Below are 23,745 nucleotides of genomic sequence, written 5' to 3'. Positions count from 1 at the left end.
GCGAACACTGGACCCCGCCACAGGCACAGGACACCAGAGCCACAGAGCTGCCAGAGGGGGCCGGGGCTCCTGCCACTCCCGTGACTGACTGTTCTGGCCACACCCGTCGGCGGGCACATGGCGTCACCCGCATTTCCCAGCACGGGAACCCACAGAAGCTTGAAGAGAGCCGGAGGAGGGGTTTACCTCGAGATCTCCTTTGGTGATCGATTCTTCTTCAACCCGGAACTGCAGGTCCTCAACCTTCCTGTGGAACAAACCCAAACCGAGCACTCAGCAGAGGAGCCAAGACGAAAGCCTCACGCCCACCCCCGGCCCCAAAACAGAGCATCAGCATGCTGGTGCGCTCGGCAGATGGTGGTGGGAAGAGATGCCTGTGGGCGCAGACCAGCATTGGCAAGCCTGCTCTGGGTCTGGAAGTCCCCTGATCACAAACGCCAGACCAGCCGAGCCGAGCCGAGCTGAAAAGGACACGGTCCGACCACTCAGGTGGAAAATGGGCTTGCAGGAGCATGGCTCAGCAGGCGTCTCAGGGTGAGGCTGGTGTGCTCCACGTGCAGCAAGCCCCAGCCCCAGAGCCCCCAGGACCACACCAGCACCTGCTCCAAGTCTGAGCTTGAACGATTTAGGGGGGAACCAATCAGGGATCCTGTTTCTTTGATTCTGAAATTCACATTTTCTCACATTTGAGAATCTCTGATACTGGGTGTGGGTTTTATGGATGCCATCACAAAGTTAGTGAAATAGAATGATATTCTGAAGACTGACAAAATCCAAGTGACAATGATGTCATGAATCTAAAAATCTGGGTGTAAGGCAAGGAGGAAAGGGGACACATGTAAAACAACACACAATCCTTTAAACTCACTAGCACGTCCAGCAAAAGTAAGACTAAAAAATGCTTTTCAGCAACAGGGCAGGTGTTGTTGGTTTGCTGGTTAAGCTGAAGCTGCACTGCCAGCGTCCCCTATCAGAAAGCCAGTTCCAGTCCCTGCTGCTCCATTTCTGATCCAGCTCCCTGCTAATGCACTTAGGAAGCCAGCAGGAGATGGCCCAAGTGCTAGGGCCCCTGCCACCCACGTGGGAGACAGGATAGTTCCAGGCCCTTAGCTTCAGCCAAGACTAGCTCCAGCCATTGCAGCCATTTGAGGAGTGAACCAGCAGATAGAAGATCTCTCTGTCACTCTTGCCTTTCAAATAAACAAATATTTTTAAAAAGATTTCAGGGACTGGGGCTGTAGTGTACTGGATACAGCCATCACTTCTGATCCAATTCCCCACTAATGTACCCGGGAAAGCAGCGGAAAATGGCCCAAGTGCTTGGGCCCCTGCACCCACATGAAGACCTGCAGGAGAGTCTTAGCTCCTGGCTTCAGACTGCCCAGCTCTGGACATTGTGGTCATTTGGGAAGTGAACCAGTGGATGGAAGATTTCTCTGTCTCTCTCTCAATCTCTTTTCAACACTGCCTTTCAAATAAATAAATAAATCGTAAAAAAAAAAAAAAAGTATTTCAAACTGACCTAATTCTTGGATTGTCTTACGTGTCACAGTTTTCTTCTTTCTTTTTTTAAGATTCATTTTATTGATTTGAAAGTGAGTGTTACAGAGAGGAAGAGGCAAAGAGATCTTCCATCTGCTGGTTCATTCCTCAGGTGGCCACAAGGGCCAGTAGTGGGCCAGGCCAAAGCCAGGAGCCAAGGGCTTCATCCTGTGTGGTCTCCTATGTGGGTGTCAGGGGCCAAAGGACTTGGGTCATCTTCCAGTGCTTTTCTTAGGCCATTATCAGGGAGCTGGATTGGAAGTAGAGCAGCCAGGACATGAACCGGTGGCCATATGGGATGCCGGCATCACATATGGAAGATCTCTCTCTCTCTCTCCCTGTCACTCTTTCAAATAAATATTTTTTTTTTTTGGACAGGCAGAGTGGACAGTAGAGGGAGACAGAGAGAAAGGTCTTCCTTTGCCGTTGGTTCACCCTCCAATGGCGGCCACGGTAGGCGCGCTGCGGCGGGCGCACCGCGCTGTTCCGATAGCAGAAGCCAGGTGCTTATCCTGGTCTCCCATGGGGTGCAGGGCCCAAGCACTTGGGCCATCCTCCACTGCACTCCCTGGCCACAGCAGAGAGCTGGCCTGGAAGAGGGGCAACTGGGACAGGATCGGTGCCCCGACCGGGACTAGAACCCGGTGTGCCGGCGCCGCAAGGCGGAGGATTAGCCTGTTAAGCCACGGCGCCGGCCCCAAATAAATATTTTTTAAAAGTATTTCAGGGACTGGGCTGTAGTGGATACAGCCATCAATTCTGATCCGGTTCAGCTTTACTTACTAAGCCAGCAACAGTTTTCTTAGTAGACTATTACATTTCTCACAGACAGGGACATTCTGTCACCCACCAGACCTAACTCAGTTTCCTAAGCATCAGGAGACGTGCACCTAGCATCTGCCGTCTCACAGGACCTGCTCCTGGTGGATGGAGGAGTACTTCCACACACTGACAAGGCTGTCCAGGCAGCAGGTGCCAATACATGCGTTTCAGATTACTCAGGCCAACTCGAAATATTCCACATTTCTTGGAAAAAGGCAGATCAGAGCAAACTCTCCTACACAGAGTCCAATTTCTGCAGAACACACATTCTCTGGTTCTAAGGATTAACACAGATTGTTAATAGGGAATTCTTTGTAAGCTTGTTAAAAGAAGGCCAGGGTAGGTATGTGGCACTGTGTTTAAGACTCCATAGCGGGGGTGGGGGGGTTGGTTAACGGTCGGTGTTGTGATTTAACAGGTTAAGCCACTGCCTCCAACGCCGACATCCCATATTAGCACCAGTTCGAGTTCGGGCTGCTCTACTTCTGACCTAGCTCCCTTCTAATGCACCTGGGAAGGCAGTGGAAGACGGCCCAAGTATTTGGGCCCCAGATACCCATGCCAGAGACCTGGATGGAATTTGAGGAGTGAGCCAGTGGACAGAAGATCTCTCTCTCTCTCTCTCCTGGATGGAATTTGAGGAGTAAGCCAGTGGACAGAAGATCTCTCTCTCTCTCTCTCTCTCTCCATGTCTCTATGTAACTCTGCCTTTTAGATATACAAGTAAACTTTTTTGGTTTTTTAAAGATTTTATTTATTTATTTGAGAGGCAGAGTTAGAGAGAGAGGGGAGGCAGAGAGAGAGAGGTCTTCCATCCGCTGGTTCACTCCCCAGATGGCCGCAATGACCGGAGCTGTGCTGATCCGAAGTTGGGAGCCAGGAGCTTCTTCCCGGTCTCCTATGTGGGTGCAGGGGCCCAAGGACTTGGACCATATTCTACTGCTTTCCCAGGCCACAGCAGAACTGGAATGGAAAAGGAGCAGCCAGAACTAGAGCTGGCACCCAATGGGATGCTGGCGTTGTAGGCAGAGGATTAACCTACTGTGCCAGAGCGCCAGCCCCCTGGAGACCCCCGCATCCCGTATCAGAGGACCAGGGTTGGGATGCCAGCTCTGCTTCTCACTGCAGCTTCCTGCTAACACCCACCCTGGAGGCAGGGGTGACAGCTGAAGGAGCTGGGCCCTTGCCACCCACGTGGTAGACTCAGATGGAGTTCCTCACTCCTGACTCTGTCCTGGCCCAGTCCCCCGGCTGTTGCAGGCATTTGGGAGTGAATCAGGAGATGGGAAACAGCGGGAGCTCACTCTCTCCCCTCCTCCCCATCAAATACAATAAAGCTGAAGAGGAAAGAACAGGCCAGCCTTGCACCAGGGACAGCCCGGAATCACCTCTTCTCCTCTTCTAGCTGGTTCAGAAGCTCCACCTTCTCCCTGTCGGCCGCCTCCACCATCGTTCGCAGCTGGTCCATCTTGGCCTCCAATTCCAGGACATGCTGGGGAAGCAAGGATGTCAGTGAGCGGCTGCTTTCTGACCCACACGCAGGCCCAAGAGTACCTCCAAGGAGCTCAGGTGAGTGCTACCATGGTGGGGCATTACTCTAAACTCCTTTCTACCTATAGGTTATTCTCGGCAGCTTTCCTGGAAGCAAGATGACGAAAAACCACACCACTGAAGCCATCAAGGGCAGTGTGAGAACAACTCTCAACTTCTCTGCAGGTGAAACACACACAACAAATAACCTGCAACCAGGACCCCAGTAAACGAGCTGGCCTGACACGGACAGGCCCGAGACCCGGCCCTCAGCATCCAGAGACTGGGGTGGGGTTGAACAGAACAAAACTTCATCTTTGTGACCTGGCACCCAGGTCCCAGCTTTCAAACAAGCCCAGCCAAGACATCTACACCCATTTCCTGTGCACGGCTCCGAGCGCCAAGGATGCCTTCAGCCTCCTCACTCCACCTAGACACCGTCACCATCTCCGCACCAAGGTCGGCGCCAGACTTCACCTGGTCGTGGCCGTCCCGGGCCAGGGCTAGCTCCTGCTCTATCTCCCCCACGTGGCTCGTGGCCTTGGCCACCTCCGCCCTCTCCAGGTCCCGTTCGGCTAGCAGCTGCTCAATGTGCTGCTGCTTCTCCTTCAGGGCCTCCTGGAGGGCAGTGGTGCCGGAGATCTTCCTGGCGTACCGGGAGGAGGTCTCGGTCAGCTGCAAGGGAAAGTCAGAGACGTGAAGGGCGACGGCGCTACTGAGGGTACAGCATGCACAGCGGCAAGCCCTCGGCGAAGCACAGACACGCCTGGCTCACAGGCCGCCAGCAACCGGGAACGGCATCTCAGCAAGCAAACGAGACAGCGCGTGCCTTTGTCTGCAAACCTCACAAAGAACATACCAGTGTCAAGAGCTCACGGAACATTCAGGAAAGTGGTAGCAAGGGCAACAAGTGGCTTAAATCACAGCTGCTCTGAGTGCAGGCATCAAGGCCTTGGAGGAATCGAGAAAAAGTCCACAGGACCCCCTGAAGAATTTCCTCTATTTCACTCTACTTCCGCCTGAGTTCTCCTCCTGTGAAGGTATTTTGATCAGTCTTTTGACTTGAGGCTGACACTTTTCTAAGCTTCTAAACACCAGTCAGTAACAGAGAGATCACCTCTGGGGTCACAAATCTTCCTCCACTGGTTTGTTGGTTGGATCTTTAGGTTAGCACTGTCTTCACCTTCCTCTCAAAGGGGAAGCCCTGGGAGATCTCACCCAGGAACCCGGCCTTTGGGACTTGTACCTCAATCACCAGAGAGACTTACAAGAGTGAGGGGGAAGCTCTGCCTTCCAAAGCCTGAGCGGGTGAGTGAGCATGTGTGTGAACACGTCTGGCAGGTCTGCACACCAGAGAAAGGAAGGAAAAGGAGACAGGGAGAGGAAAAAGAAGGGAAAGAGAAGCTTGTGGAGAAGTAGGGGAGGAAGAGGGCACAGAGAGAAGACGGGGTGGGGGGAGAGGCGGGCGGGACTGGGTACTGACAGGGCCGTCTCAGCACCGCCGTCCACTCATCTTGGCTGCTTCACACACCCCGTCCCTGCGGCTCAAGGCCGAGGAACGCTCCATGGAAACCCCAAGAGGGTAACTTCTGCTAAGTGTAGCAGGGCACCAGGAAGGTGAACAGTCTTCTTCCCGGCTGGGCTAGGAGGCTGGCGGGTGGTCAGGGAACGGCCTCTTCCTTGGCAAGCACTGGACCACGGCCATGTGCTTAGTGACTGCTGGCTCCAGCTCAGCTCCGCCTCTCTTTCACCTCCCACGGTCAAAGCCTCTCTCATCATCTGGATGCTCTCTTCTTAACACCCTTGTCACGGACGCGGACTGACAGTCACGATCTTCCATCCATAAGTACCTGCTATCTGATAACCATGAGAGTAAAAGGTTCCGACCAAAACCAAACTGCCCTCTCACGTGTCATTTAGTCAACATTTTTTTCCTTTTAGTTTTATTATTTATTGAAAGGCAAAGTGACAGCAGGGGGTAGGGGGATAAAGAGATAGAGATAGAGATAGAAATACAGAGCTTCCATCCCCTTATTCATTCCCAAAATGCTCACAATAGGCAGGACTGGCCCAGGTGGAAGCCAGGAGCCTGGAACTCCATCTGGGTCTCCCACATGGGTGGCAGGGAACCAAGTACTTGAAAGGTCACTTGCTGCTACCTCCCAGGTGCATTAGTAGGAAGCTGGAATGGAAGCAGAGGAGCCAGGACTTGAACCAGCACTCTGACATGGGATGTGGGTGTCCCAAGTAGTGGCTTAACCCCCTGCACCACAACACCTGTCCCTACTGAAATACTTAAACATACTGCAAAGAAATTCCTACTCTCTGCTTTAACCATCTGACCCGGATTTTCCAATTGCACTATTTAGTTAAATTGTACTTCCTCTTACACTCCTTCCTGAACACATGAACAAAGGGTTCTCAAACCGTACAGCCAGTGTCGTGGGGTAGCAAGTCAGACCATCACATTTGCACACCAGCCTCCCATAAGGACACTAGCTGTTGTCCTGTATTGCTCTGTTTCTGATCCACCTCCCTGCTGACGGCCTGGGAAAAACAATGGAAGATGGCTCAATCACTTGCACCCCTGCTGCCCCCATGGGACCCCTAAGTGAAGCTCCTGGATCATGGCTTCGGCCTGGCTTAGCCCTGGCCATCGCTGGCCATCTGGGGAGTGAACCAGTGGTTGGATGATCTCTCTGTCTCTCCCTCTCTCCCTCTGTAACTTTGATTTTTCAAAAAAAATAAATAAATCTTAGAAGAAAAAAAAAAGTTCCCCAACTAGTAGAGATGCCCCAGGGCACCAGGACAAACTCACAGGGAAATGAGTGGTATTTTCAACTTGCAAGGGGAGGCGGGCATTGGACTTAGCAGGTAAGCCAGTCCCTGGTTGGGAATATAACAGTGTGCTGGTTGCCTTCCTGTCCACTCCTGATCCCGGGGTTCCTCCTAATGTGCCCTAGGAGTTAGCAGGTGATGGCGCAAACAGGTTCCTGATGATGTCCACATGGAGTACTGGCAAGAACTGGGGAGTGAACCAGCAAACAGTAGAACTCTCTCTGTCTCTGCCTTTTTCTCTCCCTCTCAAATAACTAATAAATAAATAACTTTAAAATAAATGAAATAGGGGGCCAGCGCTCTGGCGCAGTGGGTTAATACCCTGGCCTGAAGCACCAGCATCCCATATGAGTGCCAGTTCGAGACCCGGCTGCCCCACTTCCTGTCCAGCTCTCTGCTATGGTTCAGGATAGCAGTAGAAGATGGCCTAAGTCCTTGGGCTTCTGCACCCACGTGGGAGACCCAGAAGAAGCTCCTGGCTCCTGGCTTTGGATTTGCACAGCTCCAGCCGTTGCAGCCAATTGGGGAGTGAACCATCGGATGGAAGACCTCTCTCTCTGCCTCTCCTCTCTCTGTGTAACTCTGACTTTCAAATAAATAAATAAATGTTTAAAAAAAATAAATGAAATAAAATTTCCAGGACACACAACATCTGTGGGACACCACAAAAGCCACTGTCTCAAGACAACTCGGTTTCGGCGTTAGATCGCACTACGATCTGTTCTGCGACATCTGTCTTTGCAGGGCTGGGTTTTGCCTACTGTCATGACAAAAAGTGGGCCGGTGCTGTGGCTCACTTGGTTAATCCTCCGCCTGCGGCGCCGGCATCCCATATGGGCGCCGGGTTCTAGTCCCAGTTGCTCCCCTTCTAGTCCAGCTCTCTGCTGTGGCCCAAGTGCTTGGGCCCTGCACCCGCGTGGTATACCAGGAGGAAGCACCTGGCTCCTGGCTTCGGATCGGCGCAGCACCAGCCGCAGCGGCCACTGGGGGGTGAACCAACGGAAGGAAGACCTTTCTCTCTGTCTCTCTCTCACTGTCCACTCTGCCTGTCAAATAAAAAAGCAAAAGCTGTGTGAAGATCAGCACAGCACAGGAAATGAGGGTGGACAGGGTGGACAGTACCCAGCTGCATCACACTTCGTGACAGGAAGTCACTGTGGTTATGAAGAACGGAGAAAAAAAGGATGTTTCTTTCAATTTCTTTGTTTTCTAGGACAGAAATATGTCTACAGCAATAATACTGAAATCACATTTTCAATTATTCTATATCCTTGTCATATTCTCTTATGGTCATTTCTTGATTTAGAAACTACATCAAGGAGCTGGCGCTGTGGCCTAGCGGGTTAAGCCTCTGCCTGCAGTGCTGGCATCCCACATGGGTACTGGTTCAAGCCTTGGCTGCTCCACTTCTGATTCAGCTCCCTGCTAGTGAGACTGGGAAAGCAGCAGAAAACCAAGTCCTAGGGTCCCTGCACCACTTGGGAGACCAGGAAGAAGCTCCTGGCTCCTGGCTCCAGCCTGGCTCAGCCCCAGGCATTTCAGCCATTTGGGGAGTGAGCCAGGGGATGGAAGATCTCTCTCGCTCTCTTTCTCTCCCCGCTCTCTCTATATAAATAAATGCCTTAAAAAAAATAAGAAAGAAAGAAAGAAAAGAAACTACATAAAGACACACAAACTAAGCTGTCTCACAAGGCAAGGGGCCATCGTCTCTTTCATCAGTTATCTTCATTGCATCAGGTGAGCTGGGGGAATCAGAATTAGTCTGAAAATAGGAGTGACCAGCAGAGCAGGTACCAGCAGAGCCTGATACTTCCCAGAGAAACGGATCAGTCATTTCAAGGTGACTAAAGTTCCTCAAGAGATCAGTCCTAATCCAGAGCAGACATGCGTGAACTGTTCCTACAACACCAAGGCAGACACGATGCCCACAAAAAGAGTTTGCTGACCCACTGTGAGAAAGACTTTGTCCACACAGAGGGTTCTGGGTTTCTTCTCCTCCACTGTTCCCATAAACCCATTCCTTGGGGCCCACACTGTGGCTTAGAGGGTTAAGCTGGTGCCTGCAGTACCAGCATCCCATATTGGCACCAGTTGGAGATCCGATTGCTCCACTTCTGATCCAGCTCCCTGCAAATGCACCTGGGAAGGCAGTGGAGGATGGCCCAAGTGCTTGGGCCCTGCACCCCTGCAGGAGACCAGGAAGAAGCTCCTGGCTCCTGGCTTCGGCCTGTCACAGCCCTGGCATTGCAGTCATTTGGGGAGTGAACTAGAAGATGGAATATCTCTTCCCTCTCTAATTCTCCCTTTCAAATAAGCAGAAAATAAATCTTAAAAAAACAAAGATATAGGGGCAGGTGCTGTGGCATAGTGGGTTAATGCCCTGGCTTGAAGCGCTGGCATCCCATATGGGTGCCAGTTCTAGTCCTGGCTGCTCCTCTTCCTTTTTTTTTTTTTTTTCTTAATTTTTAGATTTATGCTCCCCTTCTGATCCAGCTCTCTGCTATGGCCTGGGAAAGCAGTAGAGGATGGCCCAAGTCCTTGGGACCCTGCACCCACGTGGGAGACCAGGAAGAAGCACCTGACTCCTGAACTCAGATAGGTTCAGCTCCAGCCATTGTGGCATTTTGGGAGTGAACCAGCGGATGGAAGTCGTGTCTGTCTGTCTGTCTCTCTATATATATATACACCTCTCTGTAATTCTGTCTTTCAAATTGCAAACTGCAGAGTCTAAGCGCACTTACATCACTTGAACCAAGCTGCAGGAGGAAAGCCCCACTGGCTGGCAGGGCAGCGCAACCCCCACTGAGGCCCCCCTCCTTTCCCTGGCCAACGACAGCGGAAGGGACGGCACAGAGTGGTCAGGGCCGCGCCGCCCTGCCGCTCGACCACACCCCCGGCGGGTCCGGCTCCCACCTGCACTTCACTATGCTGAAGCTGAGGCCCTGAATCCAGCCTGGGCCGGAGCCTCCTGCTGCCACTTGTAATTCCAACAATATTCAACAACATTCACATTGCTTCAAGTAAAATAAGCTTAAGGACGGGATGAGGTAATAATAGTCAGTGCTTCTGACACTAAGAAAAAACCGTGTTAACAAACAGAGAACGAGGCACTATTTTACTTTAATTCTGATGATTCTACTTTCGCTGCTCTAAATGGGAAGGCGGGAGAGGGAAAAGGAGGAGAGGTAAGGAAAAGAGGAAACAAAACAGGACAGGCCTTTTCCCAGCATCCTTTCAGGTTCCAGAACCTTCTGCGTCCTCTGGCCACATCAGGAACATGCCACACATATTAACTATTTTCTGTTAGGCTGTGTTAACATAATACTAAACTTCTAAGAACATGATTTTTTTCAAAATATTTTAGTTCCTAAAACTGAAGTTAAACAGAAAAAGACCTATGTACCTGAGGAAAAAGATCCCTCCAATTTTCCTGACATTTTTGGCCTCAAGTAATTTCAGGTCAAAGAAATCATCCCAAAATGTTAGGCTGAGCAGTACTTATTACAGAGTCAGCAAAAGCTGGCACATTTTTAAGATTTGTTTAATTTGGAGAGAGCTACGAACAACACTTTCCTGTTTTAAAAACCCGTATTCCTGTTGGAGTTCCGTTTCTCAAGACTTACTTGCAAGGATTTTCACAGCAAGCTACGGGCAACAAGCGCACAAGGACAGGCAAAGCAGGTGCACCGGCGCGCGCATCTGTCACGCCAGAGAAGCAGGGACAGACTGAGAGGGCGGCTTACTAATCCTGTCCGGCTGGGCTTGCTGCTCACGGACGAGGCCACCGAGCTCATGGAGCTGAGGGAGGAGGCCGAGGGGCTGCGCTTCAGGCTGGCGGGCGTGGTCGCCATCACTCGCCTCACCGCGGCGGCCTTGGCCTTGGCTGGCGTGGTGGAAGGGAAGCCAATCTTGGTCACTTTGTGGACAGGCGCAAACAAGCCGTATTTGGGCTGACACTGAAAGTACCTTTGGGGAACAAGAAGAACAGTAACAAAAACACAACTTTATTACAAGAAACAGCAATTATAACCAAAAGGCTCTCCCGGCTCCTATCTTGTGACTGGATTGCTACAGAATCCCCGCATCGGCACCCGGCATTCGCAAGCACACGAGCCGGTAACCCACCGGACAACGCACCAGTGACAGCACGGTACACAGAGGCACGCATCTGCAGCCCAGGTTCCGTGCACAGGGCGTAGCTAACAACTGTTCCTGCCCCGTAAACACGCAGCAGAGGAGCTCAGCAGCACGGGAGCCCCGCTCGGTGAAACCGTGCCAGAAAAAGGAGGAAACCCAACAAGCACCTACCTCTGGCAGATCCACTAAAGCAGAGATAAAGAAATACCAACCAGCGATGCCAGACATCTGTTCCCCTCAAGAGCTGCAATGTTTGAATACCGAGAAGGGATGGCCGCCAGCGGGGTGACTGTAGTTCACAGTAACCCCCATTTAGGAGGGGACAGAAGTTTGTGCAAGGGTATACTGTGAAAAAGCTATGCACGAATTTCTCTTGCACCAAAATAAACTTGTCTTTCGATTCCCTGAACCTTCCGAAGTACCCTTGTGTTTGGGAACCTGAAGGCTCCAAACATAAAGGGAGGATAAGGAGATGAAAATGTCAGTTACTGTGACTTGATCATTACACGCTGGTGCAAAAGCCAAAATATCACAGAGTAACCCATAAATATATACACTTGATACATGCTAATCAAAAAATGTGAATAACTCTTGTAGAATGTTTTAAAAAGTTTTATAAAAAATAAAAAAAAAAAAAAAAGAAGGGGGAACCGGCACCATGGCTCACTTGGTTAATTCTCTGCCTGTGGCGCCGGCATCCCATATGGGTGCCAGTTCTAGTCCCGGTTGCTCCTCTTCCAGTCCAGCTCTCTGCTGTGGCCCGGGAGGGCAGTGGAGGATGGTCCAAGTGCTTGGGCCCTACACCCACATGGGAGACCAGGAAGAATCACCTGGCTCCTGGCTTCGGATCAGCCCAGTTCCAGCCATAGCGGCCATTTTGGGGGTGAACCAACGGAAGGAAGACCTTTCTCTCTGTCTCTCCCTCTCACTGTCTATAACTCTACCTGTCAAAAAACAAAAACAAAAAACAAAAAACAAAGGGAAGTCTTTTTAAAATTTTGTTTCTTTTCTTTTTTTTTTTTTAAAGATTTATTTATTCACCTGTAATTCAGAGTCACAGAGAGGGAGAGACACAGAGAGAGGTCTTCCATCTACTGGTTCAACCCCCAAATGGCCAGAATGGCTGGGGTGGTGCCAGCCCAAAGCCAGGAGTCCAGAGTCTCCTCAGGGACTCTTGTGTGGGTACAGAGGCCCAAATACCCAGGCCATTCTCTGCTGCCTTCCCAGGCACATCAGCAGGGAACTGGATTGGAGGTGGAGCAGCCAGGACACAAACGGGCACCCATATGGGATACCAGCAGCACAGGCGGCGGCTTCACCTGCTACGCCACAACACTGGCCCTGAATTAAAAAAAAAAAATTACTTATTTAAAATGCAGGGTGACAGAGAGAGGGAGAGAGAAAGGGAGAGAACTTCCATCCACTGGTTCACTCCCCAGATGGCCACAATATCTGGGTTTGGGCCAGGCTGAAGCCAGGAGCTCTGAACTCCATCCTGGTCTCACACATCAGTGCAGGGACCCAAGCACTTGAGCCATCCTCTGCTGCTTTCCCAGATGTATTGCCAGGGAGCTGGATCTGAAGTGGAGCAGCCAGGACTCAAAACAGTGCTCATATGGGATGCCGGTGCCCCAGGGGCCAGCCCAGGCGGGCTTTCTAATCATTGCAGCACCAAGATTCATATCTGAAGTCACTGGCATTGTAGTTGGTAGATTGAGCCCATGTACTCATAATCAATTTGTGTATGTTTCTAAGTAAAATGTTAGCCTACGTTTTCATAACCAAGCGACACATTCATACACTGTCTACCATACTCCTGCTAAGGCATCTCGCCGCACACGGCAACGCATTTCACAAGAAGTGTGGGAAACCCCTTTGCATTCCTCGACCCTGGGGGCAGGGGGTCTCCTTGCGGTGGCAGAGGTCTGCTTGCTGGTCTACTCGCTCGCCACAGGGTGCGATTCTCACTAGACAGGGAGACAGTTTTTCCTAACAAAGCTGCTCCTCACTCCAGCCCCACCCTGGGGAGAACCACCACCACCAAAAGGGAGAGAAGCCAAAAGGCTGCCACAGTATTTCCTCTGGTTCGAAAAGTAAGCTGCATGCTTGTGTGTATGATGTCCACGCAGACGGAGAGAGACAGGAGATGGAGGAGGTCAGGAGATCAGAGAGCAGCTCTCGGGAACGCACGTTTCCATCTCGCCACACACACTCGTGAGACCCAAGATGCTGTTCAAGTGCAAACTAACCTCGTCCCGGCGACGGCGCCATCATTCTTCCCGAGGGGCTCGTCCAGCTCCACACCACACCACTCCCCCTTGGCAAAGTCGGTCTCCCCAAGAAAGCGCACTACACCAGCCTTGGTGCCTCCAACCTGGAGGAAGAAAAGGTTAGAGTGAAGAGACGAGCCCACTTCTTCCACTTGCTCCAGCTGATCACTAAGTGCTGTGTCCCAGCACTGAGCACTGTGTGTCATCACTGAGTACTGCGTCCTCCACATGAGTACTGTGACCACCATGTGAGTACTCCATCTGACCACTGAGTACTGTGTCCCCTCACCGAGCACTGTGTCCCACCATGTGAGTACTGAGTCTTACCACATGAGTACTGTGTCCACTACTGAGTACTGCATCCCACCACTGAGCACTGCATCCCACCACTGAGTACTGCGTCCCATCACTGAGTACTGCATCTCATCACTGAGTACTGCGTCCCTCCATGTGAGTACTGAGTACTACCATGTGAATACGGTATCCCACCACTGAGTACTTCATCCCACATGAGTACTGCATTTGATCATTGAGTACTGTGTCTCATCATTGAGCACTGTGTCCCACCAAATGAGTACTGAGTCCTCCACATGAGTACTGTGACCACCATGTGAGTACTGCATCCCACCACTGAGTACTTCATCCCACATGAGTACTGCATTTGATCATTGAGTACTGTGTCTCATCATTGAGCACTGTGTCCCACCAAATGAGTACTGAGTCCTCCACGTGAGTACTGTGACCACATGTGAGTACTGCATCCCACAACTGAGTATTGCATCCCATGTGAGTATTGTCTGATCACTGAGTACTGTGTTCCAGCACTGACCACTGTGTCCCATCCAGTGAGTACTGAATAGTACCACATGAGTACTGTGTCTCATTGCTGAGCACCACGTCCCATCATGTGAGTACCGAGTCTTACACATGAGAACTGGGTCCACCACTAAGTACTGCATCTCACCACTGAGTACTGTGTCCCACGTGAGTACTGCATCTGATCATTGAGTACTGCATGCCATCACTAAGTACCGCATCCCAACACTGAGTACTGCATCCCCCACTGAGTACTGTGTCCCATCACATGAATAATGCGTCCCATCATCGAGTACTGCATCTCATCACTGAGCACTGCGTCTCATCACTGAGTACTGCGTCCCACCACATGGGTACTGTGTCCCACCACTGAGTACTGCGTCTCATCACTGAGTACTGTGTCCCACCACACAGGTACTGTGTCTCACCACTGAGTACTGTGTCCCACCACACAGGTACTGTGTCCCACCACATGGGTACTGCGTCCCACCACTAAGTACTACATCCCATCACTGAGTACTGCGTCCCCCCCTGAGTACTGTGTCCCACCACTGAGTACTGCATCCCATAACTGAGCACTGCGTCTCATCACTGAGTACTGCATCCCACCACACGGGTACTGTGTCCCACCACTGAGTACTGCATCTCATCACTGAGTACTGCATCCCACCACATGGGTACTGTGTCCCACCACTGAGTACTGTGTCTCATCACTGAGTACTGTGTCTCATCACTGAGTACTGTGTCCCACCACATGGGTACTGCATCCCACCATTGAGTACTGTGTCCCATCACTGAGTACTACGTCCCGTCACTGAGCACTGTGTCCCCTACTGAGTACTGCATCCCACCACGTGTCCCAGGGGCTTCTCACCTCATCTTCTCAAGTTCTCTTGAAGAAAGATCGATAAAGTTGCCTGTGTAACTCACATAAATCAGTGGTTTGATACCTGGTATATCCCAATAATGAAATAGCCTTTATAATATTTAGTCTTTAAGATGTAGGCCGGCGCCGTGGCTCAACAGGCTAATCCTCCGCCTTGCGGCGCCGGCACACCGGGTTCTAGTCCCGGTCAGGGCACCGATCCTGTCCCGGTTGCCCCTCTTCCAGGCCAGCTATCTGCTGTGGCCAGGGAGTGCAGTTGAGGATGGCCCAAGTGCTTGGGCTCTGCACCCCATGGGAGACCAGGAGAAGCACCTGGCTTCTGCCATCGGAACAGCGCGATGCGCCGGCCACAGCGCGCTACCGCAGCGGCCATTGGAGGGTGAACCAACGGCAAAAGGAAGACCTTTCTCTCTGTCTCTCTCTCACTGTCCACTCTGCCTGTCAAAAATAAAAAATAAAAAAAAGATGTCTACCAAATTATTCTCTCCCTCAGAAAACTACTTTATTACTCCAGAGCGATTTTCCTACTTCAAAATAAATATTTTTGACAAAAACAAAACCTTTACAACACAAAAGGAAGAGAAAATTCATCATAATACCTACACTTCACCAACTGGAGTTTATCTTCCCATTCTTCCTTTGCACCTTTATCCACATGGAGGACAAATGTCCACTTATCCACACAGCACGTTTGGTTTGGGCCTCTCTGTTACATGAAAATGTAAGTACCCCATGTGGGCATCAATTCAAGTTCCAGCTGCTCCACTTCCAATCCAACTCCCTACTCACTGGCCATCTGGGGAGAGAACCAGCAGATGGAAGATTTTCCTCTCTCCTGTCTCCCCCTCCCCGTAATTTTGACTTTCAAATAAATAAATCTTTTTTTTTAGTAAAAGGGGGGGCTTTAAAATACTTGATGCTGTTGATCTTTTTCACTGAGAGCTGCTCTGTTTCTTCACAAAGGTTAAAATTGCCATTCTTCACATTTTACTTCACATCAACAGTTCACAGCTGTGACTCTCTTGTCCTAGCCACTGCTTGATGTCAATTATATTCAAACGTCAATTATCTTCAAAATTACTCCAGCAGCACTTGTTAATTATCCCTCTTTTACCACTATTTTCCACTACAGAGAATCCCACTCTCGCAGAGCACATGGGGTATGTGAGTCTCCACAGGTTCCAAAGACACTCAGTGTGCGCCGTTCCCCACCACCTTCTCTGATGTCACAAAAGGCACTCAGTGTGCGCCATATTCCACCACCTCCACTGACGCCACAAAGGCACTCAGTGTGCGCCGTTCCCCACCACCTTCTCTGATGTCACAAAAGGCACTCAGTGTGCGCTGTGCTCCTCCACCTCCACTGACGCCACAAAGGCACTCAGTGTGCGCCGTGTTCCACCACCTCCACTGTTGCCACAAAGACACTCAGTGTGCGCCGGGCTCCTCCACCTCCACTGACGCCACAAAGGCACTCTGTGCGCCGTTCCCCACCACCTTCTCTGATGTCACAAAAGGCACTCAGTGTGCGCCATATTCCACTACCTCCACTGACGCCACAAAGGCACTCAGTGTGCGCCGTGTTCCACCACCTCCACTGTTGCCACAGACACTCAGTGTGCGCCGGGCTCCTCCACCTCCACTGACGCCACAAAGGCACTCAGTGTGCGCCGTTCCCCACCACCTTCTCTGATGTCACAAAAGGCGCTCAGTGTGTGCTGCTCTCCACCACCTCCATTCCTGCTGCTTTACCAGCTGGATCCTAACAGCCTGCACCAGTTCCATTCAATCACTGCACTACTTCAGAAGATTATCTGGTTTTCTGACATTTTTTTCTAAGCATCTCTTTCAAACTCAATTTCTTTTTAAAAGTTCCTCCATTCATGGCCAGCATTGTGGTGCAGCGGGTAAAACTGCCACCTGCAAATCCAGCATCCCACAGCCAAGCATCAGTTCAACCTGGCTCTCCACTTCCAATTCAGCTCCCTGCTAACGCGCTGGGAAAGCAGTGGGAACCTGCCCAAGAGCTCTGGCCCCTGCACCCATGTGGTAGACCCAGATGAAGACATTGGCTCCTAGTCTTGGAGTGGCCGGCCCTACTCTAACCACTGCAGCCATCTGGGGAGTAAACCAGCAGATGGAAGATCTTTCTCTCTCTCTCTCCTGTTCTGTAACTCTGCCTTCAAATAAATAAAATTTTTTTAAATGTGCAAATAACTCCTAATTCTAATTCTGTGGTGAATCTAAGACAGAAGTAGAAGATCTTCTGGAGACTAAACCAGCAACTCGGCTACAGGAAAACTGAGTGACTAAACTCTCACTTTAGCAAATCTGGGATTTTTAAGTTCTCTCATTCATGCAATATGTATTTCTTGAGTGTTTAGGCCCTTGGAATACAAAGATAAATAGAATACAGGGTTGGCCATTGAGTGAGAGAAAAATTCAGATAAATATAATTCCTGTCAAAAGTGGTAACCAGAGCCGGTGCTGTGGTGCAGCAGGTTAAAGCCTTGGCCTGCGACACCAGCAACCCATACAGGCGCCAGTTCAAGTCCCAGCTGCTCCACTTCCGATCCTGCTCCCTGCTAGCGTGCCTGGGAAAGCAGTGGAGGATGGCCCAAGTCTTTGGGCCCCTCCACTCACATGGGAGACCTGGAAGAAGCTCCTGGCTTCAGGTTGGCACAGCTCCAGCCGTTGGGGCCATTTGGGGAGTGAACCAGCAGATGAAAGACCTCTCTCTCTCTCTCTCTCCTCTCTCTCTCTAACTCTGCCTTTCAAATAAATAAAGCATTTTTTTTTATAAGTGGTAACCATGTTGAGAGATTTCTGCAAAACGCTGTGGGAACAGAGACACACATCCTTCCTGTAAGCTCTTATGAAACAAGAACACTGATGAATTCTGCTGGGTCAACAAATGTGGCTACACACGAGACTCTTAATCCCTCTACACCTCCCATCTCTTCATTATCAGCTCAACAAGCTGTTTAATCTACTGTGCCTTGGTTTACAAGGCCATAAAATGTGCAGTGAGTGCTAATGAGGGATTGCGCTAGAGGAATTTTAGGAGCAACAAAATTTTCTAAGGTGGCTTCTAACCTGCCACACTCTAAGCTAAACAGCTTATTTTTAATTTGTAAATGTGGCTAGAGGGTGTGTGCCAACTACAGCCTGAGCCCTCATGTACGGCTCCATCGTCCACTCCATGCCACTCCACCCCACCCAACCGGACCACGGTGAGCAGGTGCCAGCTGCTCTGGGCCCTTCCACCCAGCAACGCTCTGCACAGGAAGACAGATCCTTCACCAGGGCTCTCCCCGTGGACTGTGATTCTGCCTCCTGGTGTCACAGGTCACAGTATTACCCCTCTCCCTCAAGGGTACCATGTGACAGCTGTGCCCCATCCAGCAGCCTGTACTGAGCCCCTGCCGCAGGCAGGGCAGTGGCCTAAGGGCTGGGAATGCAACAGTGAATGAGAGGGAAGCTCCATGTCTTCATGGAGCTCAAATTCTGTTCCGGGAGAAGTGGACGAAAGCAAGAGATGAAGCAAACGAGGGCTCCACAGTGAAGGTGCTGCCGAGACGCCTGTCCCGAGGGCCATCTGAGCCCCGACCCAAGTGGCTGCAAGGGGGCAGAACATCGCAAAGTGGGGACGTGCCTGGGGTGTTTAGGAACAGCTGGAGCTGGGGGGGCACCTCCAGGAAGGAGGAGGGGGAGATGGGAGAGGGAGAGGGGTCTTCCATTTGCTGGTTCACCCCCCAAATAGTTGCATAGTTGCAACAGCTAGAGCTGGGCCAATCCAAAGCCAGGATCCTGGAGCTTCTTCCGGGTCTCCCACGTGGGTGCATGGGCCCAAGAACTTGATCCATCTTCCACTGCTTCCCCAAGCACATTAGCAGGGAGCTGGATTGGAAGTGGAGCAGCTGGGACTCAAACCAACTGGGAAGCCGGCACTGTAGGCTGTGGCTTTACCCACTATACCACAGTGCTAGCCCCTAAATATCTCATTTTAAAAATATTTTTAAACTATTTAAATTTTAATGGAAAACACCAATAAACCTACCATTTCTCCCTCTGGGGCAGGTGGGTCTCTAACTACCTTGGCGACTTTCATATGGAACCAGAAGCAAAACGCCATGTGTTGGCTTTCCTAACCTACTGCGATCAGCAGACAGAAAGTGTCTCAAGATACTTTCCTAATAATGCTTTAAAACGTCACAGGATCAATAAAGTTGTTGGGAGTTAGGGGAAGTGATCTCGCACGCAGCCCTGAGGCCTGAACAGTGATCAGGCTTGTCTGCCTCAAATTCCAGCCCCCCACGCTTACACAAGGCTCTTGAGGCTGGACAGACACCAGCTGTGGCACGCCTGGCTTAGGTTTGCAGAAAGAAACCACTGCCCAATTACTGAGCCCCAAACTCCACGAAGACCAAGCCACTCCTTTAAGCAGTCGGATACTAAGGGATTTTACCCTGGAGAACCTCCATCACTGAGACTACATGTCATTTTCTAATTTTAATTTATTTATTTCAGAGACAGACACACACACGCACACACACAGTGCTGTAGTTCATGGACTCACTCCCCAGCCACCTGTGAGGGGCAGGCACTGAGCTGACACTGCTGCCTCCCAGGGTCTGTGTTAGCAGGAAGCCAGAGTCAGGAGCTGGAGCTGGGCTCTGAACCCAGCCATCCCAAAATAAGAGATGGGTGATTTAACCAAAAGAAATGTATCTTTTAATTTCATTGCCCTGTGAACCTTCTGAAGTACTCCTGTACAGTAAAAATGAAAGAAAAAGTAAACAAAAAACTTTCTATAATGGAAGAATATTTGAAACAAATCCAAAATTGGCATAGCAAGCAAGCATTAGCCAAACATCAAGATTCACACTGAGGGTGGGTGCTTGGTGCTGCAGTGGCCACTGCTGAGACACCCAGGCCCAGTCAGAATCTCCTGGTTAGAGACCTGGCTCCACTTCTGGCCCAGTGTCTTGCTAACGCACACCCTGGGAAGCAGCAAGTACTTGGATTCCTGCCACCCAGTACTCGGCTCCGGGCTTCAGCCTGGCCCAGCCTAGGTACTGAGGGCACCTAAGGAGTGAGCTAGCAGATGGAAGATCTCTTCTGCTTCTCTCTCTGCCTTTCAAATAAAAAAAAAAAAAAAAAAAAAAAAAAAAAAAAAAAAATTAATTAATTAAAGCAGTACTTCAGCTGCAAAAATGAGAAAAACAGCTACCATTTCCTGCATGTTTACTGTATCCCAGGAACCACAAAGAATTTTACAAGCATTACCTAACTTATTCCTCACAGCAAAACTATGAAGTTAGTAGTATTATTAACCTCATGCTTATAGGCTAGAAAATTTAGAAGGTAACTATCAGGGCCAGTGCTGTGTTATAGTGGGTAAAGCCAGCACGTGCAGTGCCAGCATCCCATATGGGCGCCAATTCGAGTCTCAGTTGCTCCATTTCTGATCCAGCTCTCTGCTATGGCCTGGGAAAGCAGTGGAAGATGGCCCCTGCACCCACATGGGAGACCTGGAAGAAGCTCCTGGCTCCTGGCTCCTGATTGGCCCAGCTCTGGCTGTTGTGGCCATTTGAGGAGTGATCCAACAGATGGAAGACTCTTTCTCTCTCCCTCTCTCTCTCTCTCTCTCTCTCTCTCTACCTCTGCCCCTCTACAACTGTGCCCTTCAAATAAATAAATAAATCTTACAAAAAAAAGTTAACTATCTTGCTCAGGTCACAAAGGCAAACCTGGGACTCAGCTTATGTTCTCAGCACAACTGCCACTCTGCCTCTCTTGACAAAATAAAAAGAACAAATCAATCACTGGTGCAAACTCAGAGGTTCTAGAATGCACAGCACACAGCCCTTGCACCCTGTGTTCCCTGCTTATTACTAAAAGAGAATCCACACTACGTTTCCTCTTCTTCCTAGGTCTAAACCCGATCATTTAAAAGGCCCAAAGGGACACTGGTTAGGATACCCACATCCCCTGTCAGGGTTCCTGGGTTTGAATCACAGCTCTGGCTCCCAATATCACCTTCCTGCTAATGCAGACCCTGGGAAAGCAGTGATGACGACTCAACAGCCGAGTCTGCCACCATGTGGAAGACCTGGATGGAGTTCCTGCTCCATCCCCTCCCCACCAACCAACTCTTTGCCACCTCCCACCCCCACGGCAGCTGCAGGCATTTGGGGAGTGAACCAGAGGATGGGAGCTCTCTTTGTCTCTCTGTCTTTCCAATAAATAAATAAAAACACAGCAACTCTAAAACAATACCCTCTCATGTCTGAGTTTTCCAAAACATTTATGGAAGCAGGATCTTATTATATTTATACACTACTATCCTTAAAGCCAAAATTAAAGGGCTGCATGTGGTACAGTAGGTTAAGCTGAGGCTTGTGACTCCAGCATCCCATACAGCAGTGCCAATCTGAGCCCAGCTGCTCCACTTCTGATCCAGCTCCCTTCTAACGCACTTGGGAAAAACATCAGATGGTGGGCCAAGTACTTGAGCCCCTGCCGCCCATGTGGGAGACTTAGATGGAGTTCCTGTCTCCTGGCTTTGTCCTGGTCCAGCTCTCATTATTGTGGCTATTTGGGGAGTAAATCAAACGATAGAAAATCTCTAGGGGCCAGTGCTGTGGCACAGTGGGTTAAAGCCCCAGCCTGCAGCGCTGGCATCCCATATGGGTGCCGATTCTAGTCCTGGCTGCTCCTTTTCTGATCCAGCTCTCTGCTATGGCCTGGGAAAGCAGTAGAAGATGGCCCAAGTCCTTGGGCCCTTGCACCCACATGGGAGACCTGGAAGGAGCTCCTGGCTCCTGGCTTCGGATCAGCTCAGCTCTGGCCATTGTAGTCATTTGGGGAATGAACCAGCGGAATGGAAGATCTCTCTCTCTGGCTCCACCTCTCTCTGTAACTCTTTCAAATAAATAAAATAATTCTTAAAAAAAAAAGAAAAAGAAAATCTCTATCTCTACTCCCCTGACCCATTCCTCTACCTTTCAAATAAATAAATAAATCTTTTAAAAAATAAATAAATAAAAACCAGAAGGAAAAAAAAAACCCACAAATGTTTATAAAAACCATATTCTTTTGGCTCAAGTGGTAAATAAAACTAGCATATCATTGCAAATCTATGCTTGTGGCCATGCCCTACACAAAATGCAAGACAGTTTGGAATTTGTTTATGTATTTACACATAAACTGAACCAACAGAAAATTTGATTAATTCTTCTGAAAGCGAGTGGCCAGTCTGTGGGCCAAGCGACACCTTAACTGTGTATTTCACCCCCCCACAGGGGAGTCTGTCTCAGCTCAGCACCACCAGAGGATGTGTCTCCTCAACTCACCAACACCCGGTCTCCAATCTTGAGCTCTCTTTCTCCTTTCTTGATTGACCCAGCTTCTGAAAGGTTGGAGATGGATTCGCTGGCAGTTTTCGTAAGGTTGCTGATCTGGGATGTCGCTGAAGGTTCCTTTGCTGTTGGCTGGGGCGACTTATGGGAAATGTTTGCGGGGGTGGCTGGGGAGGACACCACGCTGCCGGCAGACGGTGATGTGGCTCTGGAAGCTTGAGTCGTCTGCACGCCATTGGCTTCGTCTTCTGCTTGGACCTTCCGTGTTAACTTTGACGGTCGGGTAAAAATGCCCTTCAGAGGTTCACACTGGAAATAACGAACTCCAGCCACCGAGCCATCGTTCTTGCCTATGGGTTCATCTAAGACAATCCCAGCCCACTGGCCTGGTGCAAACTGGGTCTCTCCAAGAAACTGGATAAACCCAGGCTTATTGCCGTTCACCCAAACGCGCTCCCCAACACGGAAGTCATCGACAAATTCCTCCTGAGCCTCAGAGGACGGGACACTTGATGCTTTTTCGGCGGATACTGTTTTTTCTACTGGAGCTGCAACTGAAGACAGAGGACAGACAAGGTTCAATTTCAGAACTGGGCAGATGACCTCTAACTTTAAGGAAAATAAGCCAGGCAAAGCCCACAGTGAGAGAAGCTGCCCACAACTCCTGCAGAACTGTTCTGGTTTTTGTTTTTTAAGCAAAGAGGCAAAGAGTACTTGATCCATCACAACCACTGTCTTTCCTTTTTTCCCAATTTTAATCACTCATCTTTACTGATAAAATGACTCCTAGGCAATACACATCCTCAGATATAAATTTAAGGTGGGTCAGTGTTGTGGTGCAGCAGTTTATGCCGTCGCTTGAAGCCCTGGCACCCCAAATCACAGTGCCAGTTCAAGTCCCAGCTGCTCTGCCTACAATCCAGCTCCATGCTCATGTGTGTGGGAGAGCAACCCATGACAATCATGTGGGAGACCTGGAAGAAGCTCCTGGCTCCTGGCTTTGGCCCAACCCAGCAGTGGCCATAGTGGCCATCTGGGGAGGGAGCAGTGAATGGAGGACCTCTATCTGTCTCTCCCTCCCTGTCTGTAACTCTTTCAAAGTAAATCAATCAGTTTTTAATAATAAAAACTCGTCATTGATTAATATTGCCAAATATAAAATCCTATGTCCTGGGCCGGCGCTGCGGATCAATAGGCTAATCCTCCACCTGCAGCGCCAGCACCCCAGGTTCTGGTCCCAGTTGGGGCACCGGATTCTCTCCTGGTTGCTCCTCTTCCAGTGCAGCTCTCTGCTGTGGCCCGGGAGTGCGGTGGAGGATGGCCCAAGTGCTTGGGCCCTGCACACGCATGGGAGACCAGGAGGAAGCACCTGGCTCCTGGCTTTGGATCAGCGTGGTGCGCCAGCCGCAGCGCGCCCACTGCAGTGGCCATTGGGGGATGAACCAACGGAAAAGGAAGACCTTTCTCTCTGTCTCTCTCTCTCTCACTGTCCACTCTGCCTGTCCAAAAAAAAAAAAAAAAAAAAATCCTATGTCCTTTT

At 50.3% G+C, this 23,745-nt stretch overlaps 1 protein-coding gene across 1 annotated transcript in view; it reads right to left on the bottom strand.

Moving 5' to 3' along the window:
• Window positions 1-23,745, bottom strand: part of CLIP1 (CAP-Gly domain containing linker protein 1) — a 137,784-nt gene that overhangs the window by 66,313 nt on the left and 47,726 nt on the right. The window contains exons 4-9 of the mRNA XM_062181922.1: window positions 22,200-22,759; window positions 13,119-13,243; window positions 10,476-10,698; window positions 4,372-4,569; window positions 3,753-3,856; window positions 187-247 (exon numbers count right to left, since the gene is read on the bottom strand). Coding sequence (XP_062037906.1) covers window positions 187-247; window positions 3,753-3,856; window positions 4,372-4,569; window positions 10,476-10,698; window positions 13,119-13,243; window positions 22,200-22,759 — 1,271 coding nt within the window. The remainder of the gene's footprint in view (window positions 1-186; window positions 248-3,752; window positions 3,857-4,371; window positions 4,570-10,475; window positions 10,699-13,118; window positions 13,244-22,199; window positions 22,760-23,745) is intronic.

This window comes from Lepus europaeus, chromosome 23 (assembly GCF_033115175.1).
Source record: "Lepus europaeus isolate LE1 chromosome 23, mLepTim1.pri, whole genome shotgun sequence".
NCBI lineage: Eukaryota > Metazoa > Chordata > Mammalia > Lagomorpha > Leporidae > Lepus > Lepus europaeus.
This window is presented reverse-complemented; position numbering and strand designations above follow the sequence as displayed.